This window comes from Monodon monoceros, unplaced genomic scaffold, assembly GCF_005190385.1.
Source record: "Monodon monoceros isolate NGI ecotype Baffin Bay Population unplaced genomic scaffold, NGI_Narwhal_1 Super_Scaffold_3, whole genome shotgun sequence".
NCBI lineage: Eukaryota > Metazoa > Chordata > Mammalia > Artiodactyla > Monodontidae > Monodon > Monodon monoceros.
In genome coordinates, this window is record NW_021703780.1 from 66,093,353 (window position 1) to 66,117,146 (window position 23,794).

The 23,794-nt window shown below is 55.6% G+C and overlaps 3 protein-coding genes across 3 annotated transcripts; 2 read left to right on the forward strand and 1 right to left on the reverse strand.

Moving 5' to 3' along the window:
• Positions 1-1,768: 1,768 nt before the first annotated feature.
• RRP9 (ribosomal RNA processing 9, U3 small nucleolar RNA binding protein) lies at positions 1,769-9,297 on the reverse strand. The gene is made up of 15 exons (XM_029244023.1): positions 9,145-9,297; positions 8,792-8,874; positions 6,130-6,239; positions 5,669-5,736; positions 5,544-5,585; positions 5,151-5,277; positions 4,392-4,516; positions 4,204-4,296; positions 3,708-3,808; positions 3,489-3,623; positions 3,334-3,396; positions 2,965-3,110; positions 2,804-2,883; positions 2,062-2,135; positions 1,769-1,938 (listed from the first exon to the last, which is right to left on the reverse strand). Exons 1-15 carry the CDS (start codon positions 9,229-9,231, stop codon positions 1,845-1,847), a joined length of 1,428 nt encoding a protein of 475 aa, XP_029099856.1. The 5' UTR covers positions 9,232-9,297; the 3' UTR covers positions 1,769-1,844.
• On the forward strand, positions 9,230-16,960 carry PARP3 (poly(ADP-ribose) polymerase family member 3). The gene is given in 15 exon segments (XM_029243321.1): positions 9,230-9,371; positions 9,542-9,657; positions 10,665-10,776; positions 10,779-10,846; positions 11,223-11,352; positions 11,592-11,729; positions 11,732-11,775; positions 11,949-11,981; positions 11,983-12,097; positions 12,398-12,624; positions 12,863-13,012; positions 13,222-13,308; positions 13,555-13,732; positions 14,926-15,081; positions 15,523-16,960. Coding segments are annotated over 15 exon segments (1,866 nt in total). The 3' UTR covers positions 15,693-16,960.
• A 1,862-nt stretch (positions 16,961-18,822) lies between these two features.
• GPR62 (G protein-coupled receptor 62) lies at positions 18,823-23,789 on the forward strand. Its single transcript, XM_029244026.1, has 2 exons — positions 18,823-20,132; positions 21,963-23,789. The coding sequence occupies exon 2, from the start codon at positions 21,983-21,985 to the stop codon at positions 23,072-23,074; it is 1,092 nt and encodes a 363-aa protein (XP_029099859.1). The 5' UTR covers positions 18,823-20,132; positions 21,963-21,982; the 3' UTR covers positions 23,075-23,789.
• Positions 23,790-23,794: the final 5 nt, after the last annotated feature.

The window sequence follows — 23,794 nt, forward strand, 5'->3', positions numbered from 1 at the left end:
TTCAGAGCACAGGAACAGGCAGAGATGGGGAGGGCCCCACCTAGTGTCTTTTGCGTGGTTCAGAGCTACGAACAGAGCTAAGAGCTTCTACAGTGGCTGCCCCTCACCCATCTAATTGTGGCCTTGAGTCCATCAGGAGAGAAGACAGGAGAGCACTTGAGACCACTGGAGTGTGAGGTGGGAGGTGTAATTCTGCACCTCAGAATCACATGGCTTCATATGTTATAAAACATATAGCAGTGAGCTCATTGCCTACTCAACTTCCCTACATCTACTAGACACTGCAAACTAAACTGCTGATCCTTCTCATCCTGCTTTCTCCACCTGGTCTTTCTCATCTTGGTAAATGTCACACTGTCTATGGTGCCACATTCATCTCATCCCACAATTAACAGATCAGCAAGATCTGTTGGCGTCACCTCCAAACACAACCCAACCATACCTCTGCCTCCCCACTTCTGCTGGCCCTCTCACACCACCATCACCTCTTACCTGCTATTTACTATAGCTTCCTAAGTGGATGCCCTTCTTCCCCCAAACATTTACTAATTAATTCTCCACAGAGCAGTGACTTGTTTTTTCTTTTTATTGTGAACCAGATCCTATTACTTTTCTGCTTTCAGCCCTCTCATGGCTTCCCATTGCTTGGGAGGAAGGAAGAGCCCAACTACAGCAGAAGTCTCAGCTGACCAAGGCTGAGACTAGAAGCCGTAAGAGGGATTATTTTCAGTTTCAATTCCAAAAGCATTTATTTTCAAACTTTCCTTTCTCCCTGGGAATGTGCTAATGGAAAAGGGGTTTGTGTATTAAGGGGCATTTCCGTGTTACTTGCAATATTATTCAAGAGGTATGTGTATGCTGTCGTTGAGCTCAATTTAAGGCGGGACAGAAGGAGTGAATTCTAGTAACATCCTCTGATCCACAACAGGGTTTTCAGGGGTTCAATCTGAACCTGACCCTTCTGGCCCCAGGAGAATGAAGGTAGGAGCAGGTCTGTCCAAGGGGGAGGCCTCATGAGCAGGGGAGCAGGAGGGAAGCCCTGTAGCTTCCTCCCCCAAGGGGACCACGCTGCCGCTTGAGAACCGTAGGCTCAGCTGTTGGGCCCAAGGCATTAAGGGAAAGTTCAGAGCCGATCCTTAACACACCTTGCTCATTTTCCATTGAAGAGGACACTTCCCTGCACTGCTGCCTCTCCAATCAGCCTCTCCACCTCCTCTTTACTTCACTCCATGGCAGAAGCTGAATTATCCAGTTGGTGGAATCAGGAGAACACATTAACCTGGCAGAGTCACTGCTGTGAGGAATCATGCAGCCTGGCTGTGACTTAGACCAAGGGCAGAGCTATTCCCACCTCTGACACTGTCCCCAAGCAGTGAGTAATGCAGGGTCCCACCTCCACCCGGACCCCCACCCCAAGGGCAGTCTAGCTCCTAAAGCTTCCTAACCTGGCCTGGGTGGTGCAGATCAGCCTGACTTGTAGGTCTGTCTTTCTTTCAGTCCTCAGACCCCACAGCCAGCCCTTACACACACTGAACAGCCACAGCTTCTTAGCTGAGGGATCAGCAGCTTCTGACCCCAACCAGCCCAGAGCAGTGGGTGGAAAGCTGGCCTAACAAAGTCGTAGAGGATACTCAGGGTCTAGGAGCCAGAAGCCAGCTGAGGGCTCCATCCCCAAATTCGCTGGAAAGGATAAAGCCCCCAGGCCTTTACTAAGCCATCCCCTGCCATCCCCCTGCCCTCCCCAGTCAAGAAGCTAGAGGAGACAAGGCCCAGAAGAGGAGGTTTTTAATACAAAGAAGGCAGGGGATGGCCTTGGAAGAACTTAAATACAGGGGATGAGAGAGTCAGGAGCCAGCAGTAGGGGGCCTGGGGGCCCTGTGGAGAGGGATGATGCAGACGGAGTTCCGGGCCTCTTTGATCCGCCACCACCGGCCAAGCCTGCAGGGGCGAGAGGAGCAGCTGAGGGCGGGCCCAGCCCCACCCGGTATCCACCCCATTCCCACCCAGCCACCCACCCTATGCCATTTGCCCCACCCGCACCCCTAGAGAAGTGCCTCATACCTGTGCTCCTGCCCTACCCCAGCCACCAGGAAGTCCCCAGCACTGGAGAACTTGAGGCTATTGATAAAGCCCACCTGAGAAGAGGGAGGGACAAGGCACTAAGATGTGAGAACAGATCCCTCACCACAGCCCCAGCATCACAGTCAAAAGGCCCAGCCTGGGTTAAATCCCTGCTCTGCGTCCTGCCACCTGGGCCAGCCCTCTACCCCTCAGGGCCTCAGCATCCACCTCTGTGAGATGGGGAAAGTAGAGCGCAGGCCTCGCAGAGAGTTTGTGGGGATGAAGGAGACGGTGTACACCAAGTAGGGCCTGGCTCCTGGTCCTGGCTCTGGAGACTCCATGACCATCACCATTGACCCAAGTCCTGAACTGTCACTAGAAGTCACTGACAGATCCTGCCACTCTGCCCTAGGTTGCACCAAGTCCACACACCCTAGCCTGGCATTCAGTCTGGCACCAGTCATGCAGAACCCATCACAGGGCCAGGCCCTCCATACCTTTGCCCACACTTCCCTACCTTGTACCCCAGTAACCAGGACAGGGCCTAGGACAAGGAGGGGAGTGGAGGCGGGGAAGGGAGAGGAAGAAGGGAGGGTTCCTGCAGGCCCTGTGCTAGGAGCTGGGGCTAGAAAGAGAAGTCATAGCTGGCCCTGCTCTGAGGAACCGCCGTTCTGGCAGGAAAACACTGTAACGGGCCTTGGGAGTGTGGTAAAGACAGGCTGGGTATTCAAGCCTCACTCACCAGGGGGATGTCGCAGAGAAGGTCAAGCTGCCGGAAGCCCTCCCCGCATTGCCAGAGCCGCACAGAGTTGCTGTGAGAGCCTGGGGGACAGGGAGACAGTGAGCACCCCCCTCACCAGCCCACCCTGAGATCCCCTCCTTTCTGCCACACAGGGCACCCACCTGTGGCCACGAGGTCTGTGTTGAGCAGGGCTGCCACCGATGACACCCAGAAGGGCTGCTCCAAGCCCAGCTCCCCCCGCAGCCCATGGGCCTCACGCTGCAGGGCAAGTGGCCGCTTCTTAGAGAGGCCCCACAAGGCTACAGAACTGTGGACAGGGAGCAGGGTCAGTGAGGGGGCCAGGGGCAGGGCAGAAGGGCCACACGGCAGGAAGGGACCAAGTGCACACCAGCCACAGGAAGCAGACAAGGTCCCCTGCACTCTTTGCCTCAATGTCCTCATCTATGGAAAGGGGTTACTACAGCTCCCGAGCAGGAGGATTCTACGTGGCAAGTCCAGGGGCAGTGGCAGTGGTAGAAGGCAGCTCTTACCCATCGTCTGCACCCGACACCATGTGCTCCTCGTTGATGAGCTGGATGCTGTCAATGGAGCCCCTGGAGAAAGGCACCATGAGGGGCGTGGCCCAACCTCACCCCCAGCCCATGCGGGTGGCCCCCTCAATGCCCGGTGCAGCAGGCCGCCTTACTGGTGGCCGTAGAAGACAAGCTGGGACTCCTCGGGGATCTTCCACACACGCACAGTCCCGTCCCGGCCCCCGGCAGTCACGCAGCACTCCCTGCTCAGAGCATCCAGTGCAGCCACAGCATCCTGGTGCCCGAAGCTGGAGAGGGGGACAGAGGGAGGATGGGGTCACCCGTGAACCTGCACGCACACATCCGCGTGCCCTCTGCCTACGCATACTCACAGCGTCTCCACATAGGAGTTCTCCGCCACATTCCACACCTTCACAGAGCGGTCGTGGGACGTGCTGTAGAGCTGGTGGGTGCCTCTGCGGAATGCCAGCCCCTAAGGGTGCATGGAAAGAGGGCAAAAGGAACCTGGACTACAGCAGGAGACAGAGGTCAGGCCCAGGGAGGACGTCCTGAAAAGCAGGTCACGTGGCACAGGAAGCCAGCCCCCATCAAGAGCGCTGTGGGGCTCTACGTGGAGCCAGGGGCACACTTGCCTGCCCTCAAGCAAGTACAGACTTCTCAGGCCTCCCTCTCCCTAGGCAAGCTCGACTCAGTCTCCCCCAGCTCTTCCCTGTTGCTTCACCCTGTTTCTGTCCTGTTCACCAAAGTGCAGGTTCCCTGAGGATGGGGACCCGCTGCCTCTTTCACACCATTCCCTGGATCCCAGTACCATGCCTGGCCCACTCGGGTGCTCGAGAAATGTCCACTAAAGGAGGCCCAGCTTCTCACCGACACGGCATCCCGGTGTCCCGTGAAGGTGTACAGGTGCTGGCAGCTCTGGGCCTCCCAAATGAGAATGAGCTTGCTGCGGTCACCCGAGGCCTATGGAGACAAGGGCAATGGCCATGGGCAATGGCCATGGGCACCCACCATGTGCCCACACCTCTCACCTACTCCCGGGGCCAATCCTGCCTTACCAGGTACTTGCCATCGGAGGAGATGGCCATGCAGAGGACGTGGCTACTATGGCCGGAGGGCTGCCCCTCAGCACCCTTCTTGGCTCGAGGGATCACATGAAGCTTCCGTCCACTTTCCACACTCCCTGACACCAAGGGGGAAGAGAGATGGTACTGGGACACAAGGCAGGACTGTCTGGCAACCCCCCTCAAGGGCAGCGTGGCACCATGGAAAAACTCCTGGCCTCAGGCCAGAAGATCTGGTTTAGCCACTGTGAGCCCCTGGACAAGTCACCTCAGTTTCCTCATCTGTTAAGTGGTGACAATAATCCCAAAGGGCAGCCATGAAGCCCGGAAGAAAAGGGACAGGGAAGTGCTTGGGACTGATGGTACGAGCTCTTCCTGTTACTACTATGGGTGGATGAGGACAGCCCTCAGTGGTCAAAGGCCAGGAACCCAGGAGGACCAGGAACTCAATCCCAGGACTGTGCAGAGCCTCAGCTGTCCTCTAGTCCAACTGCCCAACTGAAGCATCAACTCCCATTAAATCATCATCCTGCCTCCACTCCATCATCTCCAATGACATTGACAGGGAGCTCACAAGTCCCACTCCTGGGCAGAAGCTTCCACTGTCATCCAGAGAAAACCTCTTCGGAAGCAAACCTGTCTCCGGAAGCTTCCCCCGTCGGGTCTCAGTTTTCCCTGATTATTTCTTCCTCCCCAGACCAGCTGGCCCAGATGATCCCTCACGGCTGCACCCCCACCCAGGCACTCACTCACACTTAATAATGGTGCAGTCTTTGGCGGCAGAAAAGATGGCCAGGTCATCAGGGGTGATAACCAAACATGTGATGGACAGCTGGTGGCCCCGTAAGATTCGAATGTCAGCAGGGTCTGGGGCCTGGATCTAGGCAGGCAGGGACCGGGTCACTGCAACTGGGGGCAGGAAGGCCCCCCTCCACACACACACATGCCATCCTTTCCCACCACACTGCCCAGAAGGAAAACTGGACCCAGGGCTGCCAAGACCAGGCCATTACCTGACCCTGTCTGCCCAAGTGCCCACTATGTTCCAGAGCAAACACCCCACAGCCTGAGTCCCCAGTTGGGCCATCTGCCCACCAACCCAGGTGATTCCCTCCAATCTGACACCAAAGTACCCTGTCTGCTCACCTCCTTTGCCACTGACTTCTGCAGCCTGCCTCTCTGCTCGAGCTGCATGGAGAGGAGAGGGGTGAGATCCCAGGAGCAGGACCAGCCCCATCCCTTCCCTCCCACCACCCTCCCTCCACACTCACCACGTCCTCCTTCAGCCTCCCTGCTACCTGGTCCTCCTCAAATTCGCGGGCCTCAGCCTTCTCCTCCTCTGTGTAGGACAGACCAAGCCAAGTAAACCCAGGCCAACAACACCCCACTTTTCCCTTCCCATCCCCACCCACCACCTCAGTCCTGGGCCCTGAACATTTGGGCTGTGTCCCATGGAAGTTCAGGCCACCTCAGCCAAAGGGGAGGGAGGGCTGGATGGTCTCCTGCCCACCCCCTGCCTTTACTTATCAGATCAGTCTGAAGCCCCCTGAAGGCCTGGCCCACCCCAGAAGATCCATTAGAGCTCCTAGCCACCCTCCCACAGGGCCGCCAGCAGCAGCAGCCCCAGCAGCCCACCGGCTACCTGCATCAGTCACCCACCAGGTGGCTGGGGCCACAGCAGGCAGACTCAGGCATAGGCCCCGCCCCTCACCTGCCCAGTCCACAGGCTCACCTTGCTGCTTGAGCTGCTCAAGGTAGAGCTTGGCCAAGCGCAGCTTCTTCTCCTGTGCGGTCTCCTCCAGCTCCTCCGCCTCCTCCTCCTCATTCCTCCTGGGAACTAGGCTGTGAGCAGGAGGAACTAGGCTGTGAGCAGGAGGGCTCGGCCCGCTCCTCTGGCCACTAGGACTGCTCCTCGCTGCTTCCCCAGTCACTTGACACCCCCATCCCTGCCAGCCCTCATGGCCAATGGTCTCACACACAGAAAACTGAAAGATGTGACTTACGAAACTGAAAGGGCCCACTCAGGGCCCAACGTAAAGGTGAAAACAGACCCCAAACCCAAAGAGATCACTGGGAAATCTCTCAACTCTGGAGGGAAAGAGAAGGTTCTACAGGCTTCCAAGAAAAATCAGACCATATACAAAAGGTCAGGAATCAAAATGACTCCAGAAGCCTCAACAGCAACACTGAGAACAGAAAACAAAGGAGCTGCACGTACAAAATTCGGAATAAAACGCTAACCACTGGAATGGCATGCCAGTTAAACCATTAATGATAAATGAAGACATTATCAGATGTACAAGGTGCCACAAAAGTGGTCCTTTCTCCTTCTTTTAAGGATGGAGGATGTGCTCCCTGAACAAGAGAGTGAGCTAAGAATGGGGAAGGCACGGGAGACAGGAAACAGAAGATCCAACATGGAAAGCAGAAACGGTAGATCTCAGAACAACAACGACCCCCCAGACACAGGGGAGCAGCCAGCCCAGATCTGATGCAAGGAACCAAGAGGCAGACGTGTTGGGACTATCAACGCCCCATCCTCACTGCCAAGGCACCATCCTCTACCCTGAGGATGGAATTCCAGGTGAAGCTTAACTGGGCCTGGCTTGACCTTGTGCTAGTGAAGTCCCTGCTTTCCCCTCCATGCCCCTCACTCAAGATGAGTCCTACTTTGACTTGCTCCTGGGAGCTGGAGGTAAGTCATGGGAACTCAGAAGCAGAAAACCCAGGGCAGCCCGTTCCCTCTGATCAAGTGCCTGCAGATACCTAGTCCCTGTCAGGTAGCCCAGTTGTTTCCTAGACTCATCCATGACCTTGCCCACAACTTCCCCAGAAACGACCTTGGAAATTCTCAAGGAAGCCAAGGACTGACCATGCTCCTGAGACCGGTTAGTACCCAGTGCCCAGCAAGTCTTCAGCCAACAGGGTTGGTGCTGCCCTTCCCTCATACACCAGGGTCTTAACTTCTACTCAGTTTACCCAAAGAATCAATCTATTGTTTCGCGTTCACACATAGAAGACAGATCTCTAAAGAAAATCAAAGCAAGTATACAACCATTGTAATTCCACTCAAATAACATTCTGGAAAAGGCAAAATTCTAGGGACAGCAGTTACTGGTTGGAGGGGGGTGGGAATTGACTGCAAAGGAGCCATGGGGGATTTTGGTGGGTGGTAAAACCCTTCTATATCTTTACAGTGGTGGTAGTTACACGACTATATGCGACTGTCACAACTCACAGAACAGTACACTAAGAAAGGTAAAAACCTACTGTATGTAGGCTATACCTGAATCAGAAAAGGGAAAAGAAAAAAAAGAAGAAGAATAAGGAAGGAAACCAAAGAAATGATTAACTTAAGTCAGGAATGGCAGTTGGGGCTTCTAAGTTTCTACGAATGGTCTAGTTCTGGTGGGTGCACAGAGGTTCATCATTTCATCATTACTCTCTATGGTACAATTACATTTCATTAACTCTTCTGTAGCTAATACATTTCACAACACATTTTTAAAATATTTAAAAGTGCTTAGCACAGGGCCTGGCACACACCCACAGTAACCTTAAGACTACAAAAAGTATTATATTAAGTCTTTCTGTGAGCAGGTTAAGGCCAACATGTACTCAACTTTTAGAATTAGAATTTCTAAAGCCAACTCTTAAGGAAGGCACCGGGATTCTCTGATATGACAGCTTCCATGCCACAGGGTCAGGCCTGATACCTTGCTAGCCCCCTCTGAACTCTGCAACATACTCCACCCCCATCACCTGCAGAATGGAGGAGGTACGCAAAGCCCTCCACAGTCCAGATGCACCCACTGCCTACCCTCCCATCCTCTTCATCTCCCATCTAGCCCACTTAGCCCCCAGACTTTTCTCTGGTCCCTGAATGCCTTCCCTACCTCTCCATGAGGAACCCCTCCTCATCTCTCCAGGCCCCATTTAAACTCCCCTTCTCTGTTCCGACAACACGCAGCTCTAAGATACACATCCCACCACAACACATTCCGTCTTCACCTGCCTGCTCATCTCTGTTCTCTCAACAGTGAAACTAGTGCCCGGCACTCTCAATAACTGTGAAATTGTGGGAGAACAGAATGAAGAACTAGCAAGCATTTCTTGCATCCCTCTCCTCTTGCCTGGAGTTCAGCTCCCTGTCATGAAGGAAGGTCTCACTGGTCTCCCATTAGGACTGGGGGTCCACCCCACACAGAGACCCTGCCCCTGCAGCGAAGGAAATGATAGTTCTCAGGGTCAAAAAGTGGAGGAAAGAATCAAGATCTGAGGATCAAGGGCCAGAGTCCTGGGTTCTAGGCCCAGCTCTAGCCCCCGTCATTGAGTACTTCTATACACAATGGGCCCCAGTGTTCTTTTCTACTAGGTGGAAAAAAAGAGCTCACCTCTCAGTCTCCGAGTCGCTGGAGATCTCCTCATTCATTTTGCCGCCACCCTTGGACTTGCCCTTGTCCCCAGAAGAGTCGCCCTAGGAATTATATAATACTTTCTTTGGTCAGACGTCCCGACCACCCCGGCTCGACCAAGAGCCCCTTAGAGTCCCTCGAGAGTCACTGGGAAAGGCGGTAGCCCCCGGCTCAAGTGAAAGGCTTTTTCAGTATTTGGCGCGCGGAGAACGGGACGAAGCTGACTCCAGCTGGGGTCCCGGGGTCGAGGGGACCGGTGCCGGGGCCCCCGGATGGGGATAATGGTCCAGTAACATAGGATGGACCCCGGCCCGCCAAAGCGCCGTGCTCACCTTTCGCCGCAACTTGCCGGCCCCCGCACCAGCCCCGGCCCCCGAGGCCGGCTTTCCCCTTTTGCGAGCCGCCCCAGTCGCCGACATGTTGCCCACTGTGTGTGTTGCGGCGGCTCCTGGGGAACTCACGTGGCGGCTGAACCCGGGCCTTCCCACAAGACTCCAAGCCAAGATAGGCTCCCACCGCCCGGTGGGCCCCGCCTCCCACAGCTCCATTGGGCCCTTGGGTAGGTTCTGTCTCGCCCCCAAGCGCCCATAGGATAAATATCTGTGGCCCCGCCTCCTAGAACTCCTATAGGCTCCCGCGCCCGGCTCCAGTAGGAAGCAAGCCTCTCCCTGGCGCTTCCGACCAACGGCTGCGGCGCGTGCGCCCTGCCGCTGACTGACGTATGAAGAGGGGTCGGACCCCGACACCGTCTTTGTGTTTGCTCTCCTTGGACGTTGAGGGGCGCCAGAGACGCGGGATTCCTTTTCCTGGAAAGTGACTCCTCCCCGTCAGGGGCGGGGGCCAGGGTGAGAGAGTCTGACTCTAAATAACCAGGGCGGGGTAGAGGGATCCGGCAGCCCCCGGGAGAAGGCAATGCCCGCACCTGGGGCCAAGGTCACTGGACAACCGGTGGATACGTATTGCATGCCTCAGGCCAGATGAGCAGCTCTAAGGGCGCGTCAGTCCCCTGGGCCTTGGCTGTGTCCGGATCAAGTGTCCACCCATCCATGGGACAGGCTGCCTGCCCGCCTCGGCCTGCCCAGCCTCTGACTCACCAGACTGGTGGCCAAATAGCTGGAATCCTACCCACACCCACTTCTTCCCCTCTCCCCTAAGGCTTACGGGAGGTTGTTAGAACTAGGACTGCCTGGGAGTTACTGACCTGGTGGCCACCACCTCTCCCAGGTCCCTGCTTCTCTTAGGTGAGTGCCCTATGGCCTCTCCCACAGCCCTCCACAGGGCAGGGCAGGGCGGGTGTGACTGACCCTTGCCCTCTGGCAGTTCAATGCCACTGGTCTGGGACGGAGGCTGGCACCCCAGAACTCTTGAACCTGCTGGGAAGAGTTTCTGCGCTATTGGGTCCCAAGCTTTGGAGAGACAGATCTGGCCTTAGGAGTGCTAGCCCCCCGGGAGCCACTGCCCACTCTCCTCCATAGCTGGGGTGACTCAGCCCAGCAACCATGCCAGGTCCAAGTTAGCTGAGATGGGGGAGGAGCCCAGAAATGGGAGGGGGGAGATTCTCCTTTCACTTTCCCTTCAACCTCAGAACACACAAAAGAGCCATAGAGGGTGGAGAGCCCCTCTTCCTTGGCCAGACTGGGCAGACTGGACAGGGGCCTGGCCCTGGTGACTGGAGAAAGGGGTGTATCTGGGGTGCAGAGAGCCGGTTTTGGTCAGGGACCGGGAGTGGGGAAATGGAGGCAGAGGGAGGTCACCAAAGGGCAATCTCAGGGTGGGGCAAGTTAGTGCTGTGCCAGCCAGGTGGGACGGACGCAAAGGTCACGGATGCCTGAGGGCCCCCTCTGTGCCCTAGAACAGCCGTGGCCCAAAGCGCAAGCCCCAGGTACAGCATGAGGGTCCTGAGAAGAAGAAGGGGCGTCAGGGTGCGCAAGAGGAGGACAGTTTCCACTCCAATGCCGAGGCCCTCCACCCACAGAGAAGCGCATAGCCTAAGTGGACCCCCTGTGCCCACTCAGCTGCAACCCTGGGACCCAGGTAAGCTGTAGTCCCCAGCCAGTCCCAGTGCCTGCTCCCTCTTGGGTACAAATACACTCAGACCTCCTCCCCTCCCCCTTGGCTCTGGCCAAATAGCTCAAGGCTCCCAAGTAAACTGTGTTCTTCCAAGACCCCAAAGTTCAGGCAGGGCTATATTCCATCAGATCCAGGTGGGTCATGTCTGCTCTTCAGACCCCAGGACAGGCCCCTGAGCTTCTCAGTCTTCCCCCAACGACACTTAAGGCAGAGTTCCCAGACAGGGCCTCCTCTGACACCCCAGTGCAGTGTGATTCCTGTCAGTGTGCAGCCAGGTACCCCATCCCACCCGGGGGCAGCCGTAGCCAGCCTACCCTCCGCACACCCACTCTGGCCACAGGTGCATGAAGACTACGACTGTACCCTGAACCAGACCAACACTGGGAGCAACAACAACAAGTTCTACATCATCCAGCTGCTGGAAGAAGGTGACTGCTTTATCTGCTGGAACCGCTGGGGGCGCGTGGTGAGTACCACCCACCCACCCTGTGCCTACATCCTCCCCACCTCTCCCTGCTCAACACATGGCCCCTGCTTCCCGGGGTCCCCACAGCTTACTCAGGCCAAAAGGCCACAGCCTCTGACTGTGCCCTGCCCCACCTCTGACATCCAGGGGCGCTCGGCACAGGGCCTGCACAGTAGAGGCCAGCAAACATTTATGGTGGGCACTGTGGTAGGCACACCTCTGAAAGCTGTTGCTTGCCGGGAGAGGTGGGCCAGTCAAAACTCAGCCGCTTCATGTCACTGGAGGATGCACAGAAGGACTTTGAAAAGAAGTTTCGGGACAAGACCAAGAACAGCTGGGCAGAGCGGGACCACTTTGTGGCCCACCCCAGCAAGTATACACTTATGAAGTACAGAGAGAGGATGAGGCCCAGGAAGCCATGGTGAAGGTGAAGTGGCCAGAGAGGGAGGGTGGGCCTGGGCCAAGGGAAGGGACAGCCATTGCCCAGCTGTATACCCTCAGGCACAGGCCTTCCTCTCTGGCCTCGGTCTGGCCAGGCCCTGCTCTAGGTGCAGGTGCCCTGCCCAGCTGCTCCTGCCCACGTGGGCCCTCTACCCCTAGGTAGACGGAGGCCCAGTGAGGACCGTGGTTCGTGGTTCAGCAAGTGCAGCCCTGCTCCCTGGACGCAGCCACACAGAAGCTCATCACCAACATCTTCAGCAAGGACATGTTCAAGAATGCCATGGCTGGGCTTCCCTGGTGGCGCAGTGGTTGAGAGTCCGCCTGCCTATGCAGGGGACACAGGTTCGTGCCCTGGTCCAGGAAGATCCCACATGCCACGGAGCGGCTGGGCCCGTGAGCCATGGCCACTGAGCCTGCGCGTCCAGAGCCTGTGCCCCGCAACGGGAGAGGCCACAACAGTGAGAGGCCCGCGTATCGCAAAAAAAAAAAAAAAAAGAATGCCATGGCTATCATGAACCTGGGTGAGGGGGGAGGAGCCAGGAAGGGTAGCAGGGGTCTGGGGGTGGCAGAGCTGTGGGCCTGACTCCCCACTCTCCCCATCTCCCCAGATGTGAAGAAGATGCCCCTGGGGAAGTTGAGCAAGCAGCAGATTTCCCGGGGTTTGGAGGCCTTGGAGGCAGTGGAGGCGGCCCTGAAAGCCCCCGCAGATCGTGGTCTCAGCCTGGAGGAGCTGTCCTCCCACTTCTACACCATCATTCCCCACAACTTTGGCCGTAGCCAGCCCCCACCCATCAACTCCCCGGAACTTCTGCAGGCCAAGAAGGATATGCTGCTGGTGAGGGTTGGCAGGTTGCAGGCAGTGGGGTTACCAAACAGATAGATGGGGCAAGGGAGATGGGGGACAGATAGATTGACTGTGATGGGCAGGCCGAAGGACAGGGGAGGGGAAGGACAGACAGATAGATGGGGTGGGGCTGAATAAGGTGGGGTGGCCATGGTCCTATTTATGTGGGAGGGGGAGGGGAGGCCCAGGGTCAAGGGGACACACAAGCTGCCAGTGCCCATCCCCTTAGGTGCTGGCAGACATCGAGCTGGCCCAGACCCTGCAGGCAGCCCCCGAGGAGACAAAGAAAGTGGAGGAGGTGCCACACCCACTGGACCGAGATTACCAGCTCCTCAAGTGCCAGCTCCAGCTGCTGGACCCAAAGGCGCCTGAGTACAAGGTGGCCCGGTCCCCACAGAGGAGCCGAGCTAGCAGTGGGCACTGGCCCTCTGCCTGTCTGCCCTCCAGGTGCCCAGAAGAATCCCTTTCCTAGGGCCTTCTCTCGCTGTGTCTCCAGGGCCTGAGGAGAGCTCTGGGACTGCAGGGGACAAGTGGAGGTTAGTCCATACATTTCTTGCTCTTGGCACCCAGTTTTTTCTCTCCCTGCAGGTGATACATCCCTGCTTGGAAAAGACTGGCAGCAAGTACAGTTGCCCTGCACTTCAACATAGTTGGACAGTGAACCGAGAAGGGGAGGTGAGGAAGATTCCCTCCCCACCATCACTACCTTGTCCCTTAGGGAGATGACCTTGGCTTATCTTCCCTTTAGTGAGTTGGCTGAGAAACTCTGACCAGTTTCCACCAGGCCTAGGTCTTGTGCATGTGTGCATGAGTATGTGAGTGACTAGGGAACCCTTGGCCTTGGTCATACCCTCTGATGGCAGACAGAAACACCTGAGCTTGGGTGGCATGACTCTCCCGGTTCCCATCTCCCCCCCCTAGGGAGATCAGTTCCAGGCCCACGACAAGCTGGGTAATCGGAAGCTACTGTGACACGGCACCAACATGGCTGTGGTGGCCGCCATCCTCACCAGAGGGCTTCGCATCATGCCACATTCTGGTGGCCGTGTTGGCAAAGGCATCTACTTTGCCTCGGAGAACAGCAAGTCAGATGGCTATGGTGAGGTGTCCCTCAGAGCCAAGCCCTGAGTGGGTATGGGGACACTAAGGAGCATGGGGCCCATTACTTGTCCCACCTGCAGTGGATCCAGGAGAGGACCCCTCGGATAGTTACTGACTAGAGAGCTCTGTGGGGCATCCTGGGGGTTGGGGGACTCAAAGGAGGCATCTGTTGGTCAGCGACAGCTTCCTGGAGAAGGTGATGCAGATGGGATGAGTGTGCCAACCTGACCTGGGAGGGGGTGAAAGAGGAGCCTTCAAGGTAAAGCAGCCAGGGAGCGGCACAAAGCCTGGGAGGCTGCGGCAGGTCAGCACCTCCAGGCACAGCCTGATGACAAAGCTTAGAGCAAATGCCTAGTGTGGGTGTGGGGCTTGGGGGCCCAGGAGGATCAAGGGAGCCTTATTCAGAAAGTGATGGGGAGTACAGTTGAACGTGGCTGCAGCCGTTGGGAGGGTGGCAAAGGCCAGAGGCTGCAGGGAGGCTGTGTTCCCATCCAGGCCAAATGTGATGGGCCCCCAGCCCAGGGCAATGGAGGCGGAGGAGAGAATCCATGAGAGGAGTATGTGGGAGGTGGGATGGGCAGCATTGTGGGAAAGGGTCGAGGGTGTGTCTCTAATGACCCCCAAGTTTCTGTCCAGGGGTGTCCTCACTGAGGTGACCTGCCCCTACTGGCTTCTCAGCCCAGGTTGACCTCATTATTGGAGACCACTGCCCTCCACCACTCAAGAGACCAAGGTCGGAGGATTCATCCAAGTGCAGATGGAGCTGAAGGTTGCTCAAGGCCAAGGCGTCCACTAGGAGGGCAGAGGAGCCTAAGAAGAAGTGGAGGGTGGCCTCAGGAGAGCATTGCAAGGGGGTCTCAGGGTAGAAGGTCAAGGATGCCATGGCAAAATCAGCAGAGCAGGCCTGAAAAACCCCCACCCCAGATATGGTCACTGGAAGGCCATTACTGACCTTGGTGAGGGTGGCAGACGCCTGGACTCTGGGAGTTGAGCAATGGAGGAGAGAGGGAGGAGGGAGCACAGCCAGGACAAGGGGCCTGGAGAAATGGTTGGAGGAAGGATGGAAGAAAGATGGGTACTTTTCTGGGCCAGGGCAGCAAAGCCAAAGGAGATAACAATGCAGCAGAGAGGAGCCCAGGGAGTCAGGCAGAGAGCCGGTCTGCCTACCCTGAGCCTCCCTGTGTCCCCCAGTTACTGGCATGTCCTGCGGGGCCCATGACATTGGCTACATGTTCCTGGGTGAGGTGGCAGTGGGCAGAGAGTACCGCATCGCCGTCTATGAGCCCAGCTTGAAGCAGCCACCCCCTGGCTTCGACAGTGTCATTACCCGTGGCCACACAGAGCCTGGTGAGTCCCATGAAGCTGGACAGGCATAAGGATAGAGGTGAGGCTGAGATGGAGCACGATGCTTTCAGGGAGGAGGTGAGCAAGGAAGGGGCTTGTGAGGAAGGACGAAAAGAAGCAGGATTCTTCAATGCAGTCATTCACTTTATCATTCAACAAACATTCACTGATTCAACAAATCTTTCCTGGGCAGCCAGGAGAGCTTCAAAGAAGAGGTGTCATTGACTGAGCATTGAAAGATGAGCAGGCATTTCCCAGGCAGAGAAATGGGGGAGGAGATTCCAGGCAGAAGGCCCAGCCTATGCAGCGGTTTGGAGTTTGGCAAGGTGGGAATGAGTGGGCACTCCCTGTGGTAGAAGTAGAGAGCACAGGGGGTAGGACTTACCGGTAAAGCCAAGGACCAGTGATCCTTGGGTCATTCATGGCCCTTGCTGTGCCCTGCAGTTCCAACCCAGGACACCAAGCTAGAGCTGGATGGGCAGCGAGTGGTGGTGCCCCAGGGCCAGCCCATGCCCTGCCCAGAGTTCAGCAGCTCCAGCTTCTTCCAGAGCGAGTATCTCATCTACCAGGAGAGTCAGTGCCGCCTATGCTACCTGCTGGAGGTTCGCCTCTGAGCTGTCTGCCTGACCCGCCTCCCGTCCACCGCCAGGAGCTAGACCATCATCCTCAATCTTCCTCCCATCCCTGGTGGCCCCATATCACCCCTTCTTGCTCTCAAATCTCCCTCCTGTGTCCAGACAGTGATCCCCTCTCCCTCTAATCCTTGTTGGTCTTGGCATGGCTGTGGCCTCAGTCTCACCTCCTAAGGTGATGGGTGTGATGGATTGGCATTATTACTGGGACACGGATACAGCAGCCTATTCAAGCCTGTGTAGTTAGAGGGGCACAGGCTGAGAGTGGGCGGGTCCCACAACCACCCGGGCCATCCACCCTGGCCCAGACTGTCCATCCAAGAGAGGTGTGATCACCGAGGTGAGCTGAACTTCAGACATGCACAGGCAAGTGCACATTGTATTGGCTCACCCCCCTGACCTCTGCTTGTCTGTGCCAAAGCTGCACCAGGCCTGGGCCTCCTTGCTCTCCACAGTGACCCACCACACCACATAGCAGTTCCAGCCCCACTCCAGGGAGTGACCACTCACACGGAGGACGTGGGTTGTACACACACTCCCACCCACCCTGGTCAGTCTACATTGGTCACTGCAACGACTGGCCTCCTCTGATCATTGAGCCTCCAAAAGGGACCCTCCCCATCAACTCAGAACTGTTGGTCATGTGGGGACCCACCTGGTGATTCTGTCCTTTAGCCCAGACGTGGCCAGGCAAATCAAGCATTCCTTGTGTCTTGGCACCAAACACCCGTGTGTGTCTTCTATGTGAATATCATAAATGAATTGAGAATATCTGCAAGGGGTGCAGCTCTGCTGTCATGAAAGGAATGCTAGTTATCACCCCAGGCTACCCTGTCCACAAACAAGGGGTACAGATGCTAGACAGCAGGTCAGGGTCCAGTGCAGTGTCACACACCACATTTAGTTGTCATGTCTCTTTGGTCTCCTTTCATCTGAAACCATTCTTCAGCCTTTTTTTTTTTCCTTCATAACTTTGACACTCTTGACACTACTGAAGAGTACAGGCCAGTTGTTTTATAGACTGTCTCTCAGTTCGGGTTTGTCTGATGTTTTGCAGTGATTAGATTCAGGCATTGCAGTTTGGGCAGAAACATTACATGAATGCTGTGTCCTCGGTGCACTGTATCAGGAGGGACATGTCCCATTCTTGGTGATGTAAATTTGGTTGCTCAAGGTCGTGTCCACCAGGTTTCTCCACTGGGAAGTTCCCATTTCCCCCATTTTTAATTAATCAGTAATCTGTGGGGAAATATTTTGAGGTGTAAATGTTCCATTCCTCATCAACTTTCACCCACTAGCTTTAAAATCCAATGATGATTTTTACCTGAAATCGATGACTTGAATCGATTTTTGCTAAGATGGTTGCAAATGATAGTTAAATAATTTAATTCCATCATTTCTTCTATATTTATTAATAATAGCCCCCTTTGTTTATTATCAGTATGGATTTGTGGGTTCCTATTTTATGCAATGGGTTATAATCCATTACTGTTATTATTTTGATCCTCAAATTGTCCCAGCTTTGGCCAGCAGAAGGTCCTTTAAGCTGACTCCTGTGTCTACATCATTTTATGAGCACTTCCTTATGTTCTGGTATCACACGATGTTCCAGGCTCATCTTGCACAAACCTAGAATCAGCCATTTCTCCAAGGAGCCCTGGTTCCCTAGAGCAGGAAATGGTATTTAGAATCCAAGATCTGGGCAGTAGGTATGCTCTTTGGTACTGGGTGTCATTGCTTTTCAGTCCCAGTAGCAAAGAGGGCTAGGAAATATGTATATGTAAATAAACACATCTATCTGTGTCTGTTTCTCCAATTCCAATCCAACACCATATGGTCTTTCCATTCTTCCCCATATCCATAATTTTACTCCCTTCTCCAACTGTCAGAACTTTGGTTCTCATCAACATCAGTATATTTACTTATTTGCTCAATCCCACACAAAAAGCAGTTTCAGAATTGCTACACCCAATACCATTGTGAAAAACAAACTTTCTAATTAGAGCTCAAGATTTACTGAATCAGTCAAGATTATCTTTTTGTCTTTAGACTGAGGGTCAATGGTCAAAGCAACAATTTGAACACAGGTTCAAATGTTACTTGGATTAGTTATTTATTTCCCTTCAGTGTGGTTATACTATTCATTTGAAATGCTGGTAGGTTCATTTGCTTCTATTTATATTCACTTTTAGGGTTTTTCTCATCTTTGTTGATTTATTTTTTTCAACATGTAGAGCATTAACATGGTCCTCAAAAGTCCAATCTATCCAAATCTATGCTCAGAAGAGTGTCCTCACTCCATGCCCACCCACCTGCTGTAGTTTCTGGTTTATCCTTCCTGCATTTCTTTGGAAAAAAACCAAAAAACAAAAACAGACGAACTACAAAGTGTTTTGTGTGTGTGTGGGTTTTTTTTTTTTGGCCGTGCGGCATGCAGGATCTTCCCCAGCCAGGGATCAAACCCGCACCCCCTGCAGTGGAAGCATGTAGTCTTAACCACTGGACCGCCAGGGAGGTCGCAAAGTGTTTTTTTTGTTTTTAATAAATTTATTTATTTTATTTATTTATTTTTGGCTGCATTGGGTCTTCATTGCTGCACGCGGGCTTTCTTTAGTTGCGGTGAGCGGGGGCTACTTTTCGTTGTGGTGAGCGGGCTTCTCATTGCGGTGGCTTCTCTTGTTGTGGAGCATGGGCTCTAGGCGCGCGGGCTTCGGTAGTTATGGCACACAGGCTAGTTGTGGTGTGCGGACTCAGTAGTTGTGGCACATGGGCTTAGTTGCTCCACAGCATGTGGGATCTTCCCGGACCAGGGCTTGAACCCATATCCCCTGCAATGGCAGGCGGATTCTCAACCACTGCACCACCAGAGAAGCCCTTGTTTTGTTTTTAATTTATTTATTTATTTATTTTTGGCTGCATTGGGTCTTTGTTGCTGCGCGCAGGCTTTCTCTAGTTGCAGCGAGTGGGGGCTACTCTTCGTTGCAGCATGCATGCCCCTCACTGTGGTGGCTTCTCTTGTTGCGAAGTATGGGCTCTAGGCGCGCGGGCTTCAGTAGTTGTGGCATGCGGGGTCAGTAGTTAGTTGCTGTGGCTCATGGGCTCTAGAGTGCAGGCTCAGTATTTGTGGGCGCATGGGCTTTGTTGCTTCACGGCATGTGGGATCTTCCCAGACCAGGGCTCGAACCCGTGTCCCCTGCATTGGCAGTCAGATTCCTAACCACTGCACCACCAGGGAAGTCCCTCCCAAAGTGTTTTAATTGCTAATTTAGTTGAATGATTTTGCAGGGAGCATGCACTCTCCAACCCACCATAGTCCCCATCCCTCCCTATTGCCTTCCCCAGTCCCCTGTTCTCATTTGCTTTCCCACCTGGCCCTGCTGAGCCCTCCCCAGACCTTGGTGGCTTGGAGGCTGCCCCAGGCCTGCAGGCCTAACTGGGCAGTGAGAAAGCCAATGCTCTCTCCTTCTTCTGAACCAAGACCTCAAGAATCCAGCTTCACCTCCTGGAGGCAAATGCCCACATTCAAGTTGTGGTCAAGTACAGGAAGTGGTGCCTGTGTGGACAGAACTTAGGAAGCAGGCGACCTGGTTTCCAGGTATAACTTGGCTGTGTAATCCAGAACACATTCCTTCCCTCTCTGAGCACCAGTTTTCTCATCTGAATAATAGAGAATTGGACCGGGGCCCTTCGAATTCCAGCAACAGGTGACTCAAATCCAGAGGTTCATGCCCTGTTGTCTGCCACCCAGATCTGTGCTGATGCGGACTGCGTGCCTATGAGGGGTTCTAGGGACACAGGCACAAGCAAGACACAGACAAGGTCCCTGCTCTCAAGGGGCTTGCATTCTAATAAAACAGGATCTAAACAAGTATGTGCATAGATATGAAATACAATATCAGGTAAGAAAAGTACCAGGAAGAAAAATAAAGCAGGGTTAAAGGAGTAGTGATGGGAAAGTGGAAAAATTTTAGAAAAGATGGTTATTGAAGGCAGAGACCTGAATTAGGTGAGGAAGCAAGCCATGGAGAGATCTGGGGCAAGGGTGTTCTGACAGAGGAAACAGCACATGCAAAGATCCTGAGGTGGAAACCAGTTTGACATGTGGGAGGACAAGCATGAAGACTGTACGGCTGGAAGTATGGGAGGCAAGGAGGAGGCAGGTGAGGTCAGAGAGGTGGGGAGAAGGCCATCTCAGCAAAGAGGAGGTGAGATTCTATTTTGATGATGGGAAGTTCTTGGAAGGATGAGTGCAGGATCATGACCTGATCTCATTTGTCTTTAGAGGGATCCACTTCAGCCAGCTGTGTAGAGAGTGGATCTATGGTGTCAGTCAAGATCCAATCAACAAAAGAGAAATCACTCTATGTATTCCAGACAAGAGGAATTTGATACAGGGAAGGAATTGAACTACCAAAGGGGCTGGTAAGTCAACCCTGGGATTAGCAACAGCAGGAAGTTGCTACCACTCTTAGGCTGGAAGAATGATGGTATTCCAATGCCCAGAGGCCAGGGTCACCCAGCAGGCACCAGAACCCCAGAGGGTACTGCCTGAGGGGAGCCAGGGCTATGGAGAGAGAATGTCCTCCACAGAGGCAGATCCAGAGGTAGATCCAGGCTGAGCATGAAAGGGAAAATACCCTGGCTTCTTCCCTCCTGCCACCCTCCAGCCTTCTGCTGGTAACTTCCATTGGCTGAATTTACCCAAAAACCAAATGACAAAGGAGCCTGAGAAATCAGTTTCTTAGAAGGCAGAGCAGTGCTGTGGAAGATGGGAATGGATCTAAGGGCAAACAGACAAATGACCAGCACAAGGTGCAGAAGCGGAGGCCAGGACGGATCTGAAATGGTCCAGGTGAGGGGTGATAGTGGCTGGGAGCATGGTAGTGGTGGTGAGAAATGGCTGGATTCAGACACATTGATGGATTGGATGTGGTGCGTGGAGGAAAGGGAGGTGTCAATGGAAACTTCTGAGATGGCATTTACTAAGGGGGGAAGACTCTGTGGAGCAGATTGGGGTGGGGGGTCATAAGTCAAGTCCTGTTTTGGGGCATAGGACTTTTGAGATGCCCAGTTGACCCTGTACTGGGGGTGATGTTGAAGAGACAGCTGGAAACCCAAGACTGGGGTTCAAGGGAGAGGAAGGAGCTTCAGACACAAAGGCAAGCCATCAGGGTATACATGGGGTTTTGCCATGGGACTGGGTGACACCACCTGGGGGGCATATGCCCCATTGGAGTCACATGGCTTTCCCTGAGCCAATACCTTGGTGGTGGGGGGTGCAACACACTGACTGGCCAGGACTGGGTTTCATGCCTAGTAAGGAATGTGATATGAAAGGTGAGGGTCTTGCTCACCCAAACCACATGTCCTGACTTGCGGAGAGGTGGCTTCCTAAAGAAAACTCAGAGTGTGCTTAGCAGAAGGGGACTTGTTTCCTAACAGCAAAAACAAAACAAAACAAACAGCAGTTGCTCCCTAAGGGTTCCTCTCATTAATTCCACAGTGTCTTGAAGCACCTATTCTGTGCCAAGCTAATACCAGCTAAGCAACCTACTATGTGCCAAGTCCTGTGCTTTTCCCCTCACTTTACCTAGAGAACTAGCCCTCCTGAGGACCAGAGGGTACCTAGGGGTCTCCCAGCTCCAGCTTTTGTCTCACTGGAGACAAAACTCACTCACTCAGTTTCCCCTCAGTACAAAGGCTGAATGATCCGATTAACCCCACTGATGGGGATGGCAGAAGACAGCAGATGTGGGGGGCGGCACTTCCCACCCCTGGAAAAGGCAGAATAGGATGTGGCTGACTCCAAAGCCCACACTCTAATGTCCTGAGTCTCACTCCAGCCTGTGCCTGCTCTGGGCCCCCCTCCCGAAGCACCCACAGCACTTCCACAGCACAGCCTTCAGCCTCCAGCTGGCAGCTGCTAGGACCCAGGGGGCCGGTGCCAGGCCCTGCCCCTCCCTTGCCAGCTCTGTGTATCTCCAAAGGGCAGCATCAAAGTGACAGCCAGTACCATCTCCAGCAGGGGCTGAGTTGCTGGGGTGGAGGAGAGAACCACAGTCCCAGCCTTGCACACTTCCATGGGGCCGGTCAAGCCCCCAAGAGAATGGCAGCCTGGGTGTCTGAGCCAGCACCTGGGCAGCCTGTGAGGTGAGAGGCTAGAGGAGCAACGGACGGGTGATGGGAATGGGGCCGGGGGTGGCGAGGGGCAGGCGGGGGAAGCTCCATTTCGCTCTCTGCATCCCATCACAGGGTGAAGCCTGAGCGCTCGAATGGCCAACGCCACAGGGCTGAACGCACCAGAAGTCGCAGCCTCGATGGGGTTGATCCTGGCGGCTGTCGTGGAGGCGGCAGCACTGCTGGGCAACGGCGCACTGCTGGTTGTGGTGCTGCGCACGCCGGGACTACGCGACGCGCTCTACCTCGTGCACCTGTGCGTAGTGGACCTGCTGGCTGCCGGCTCCATCATGCCGCTGGGCCTGCTGGCCGCTCCGCCGCCGGGGCTGGGCCGCGTGCGCCTGGGCCCCGCGCCCTGCCGCGCGGCACGCTTCCTCTCGGCGGCGCTGCTGCCCGCCTGTACGCTCGGCGTGGCGGCGCTCGGCCTGGCGCGCTACCGCCTCATAGTGCACCCGCTGCGGCCCGGCGCGCGGCCTCCGCCCACCCTCGTGCTCACCGCCGTGTGGGCGGCGGCGGGGCTGCTGGGCGCGCTCTCCTTGCTCGGGCCGCCGCCCGCACCGCCCCCTGCCCCGGCTCGCTGCTCTGTCCTGGCAGGGGGCCTCGAGCCCTTCCGGCCGCTCTGGGCGCTGCTGGCCTTCGCGCTGCCCGCCCTCCTGCTGCTCGGAGCGTACGGCGGCATCTTCCTCGTGGCGCGCCGCGCTGCCCTGCGGCCCCCGCGGCCCGCGCGCGGGTCCCGGCCGCGCTCCGACTCTCTGGACAGCCGCCTCTCCATTTTGCCGCCCCTTCGGCCTCGCCCGCCCTGGGGCAAAGCAGCCCTGGCCCCGGCGCTGGCCGTGGGCCAGTTCGCAGCCTGCTGGCTGCCTTACGGCTGTGCGTGCTTAGCGCCCGCTGCCCAGGCCGCCGCGGCCGAGGCGGCCGTCACCTGGGTAGCCTACTCGGCCTTCGCAGCTCACCCCTTCCTGTACGGCCTGCTGCAGCGCCCTGTACGCCGGACGCTGGGCCGTCTCGCCCGACGAGCGCTACGCCGGCCCCCGCGGGCCTGCACTTCGCGGGCCTGGCACCCGCGGGCCCTCCTGCAGCACCTCCATAGACCTCCAGAGGGCCCTGTCCTAGGCCCTTCTGAGGCACCAGAACAAGCCCGGGATTTGGCAGGAAGGGAGAGCCTGAGCATGCCAGAGGCCACGTGAGAGATGTCTCCCAAGGTGAGCCGGGACTGGAGAAAGCAGGGTGGTATCACAAAGGGCCCATCCAGCCTCCAGCACAGCTTATGGCAGGTAGCCTGCCTGCACTTCGGGCTCTGGAATGGGAGAAAGGGAACCTGCAGCCAAGTGAGGCCCAGAGGCTTCTGGGAGCTAGGAATCCTGAGTTCTGGGCCCAACTCTGCATGGCCTTGTACACAGACCTACCCTTCACTAGGTATCAGTTTTCCCATCTGTACCCTGGACCATCTCTAAGGGCTCCTCCAGCTTGGGTGATCAGGACACTCATGGATGATCCCCAGGCCAAGGAAGAAGCAGAGGTGGGCAGGATCACAGAGGCCCCTAATGGCTCACAGCCAAAGGGAATGGGCCAAGTAGGGCAGGGTCTGGGTTACAGCCACAGCAGGAGGAACCAGTGAAGGGACATTCAGAAAGACCTCCTGCACATCTGCACCAAGGAGAGGCTGGACAAAACTACTGGAACTCCTCCATCAGCTTCTAAAAATGCCCAGAAAACAACTGGATCGCTTTGGTGCCAGAGGCAGGAGGCTGGACAACATGACCCCCCAAAGAGCCCTGAAGCCCCAGAACTGGCATGTGGAAGGGGCGAGGCCCAGCTGGGGCTGATGGAGTCACAGATGGGGGTCCTCTGGGGTCTCAGCTACACCCGTTTTCTGGAGGTTTTGCCAATACCCACAGTGTTTCACA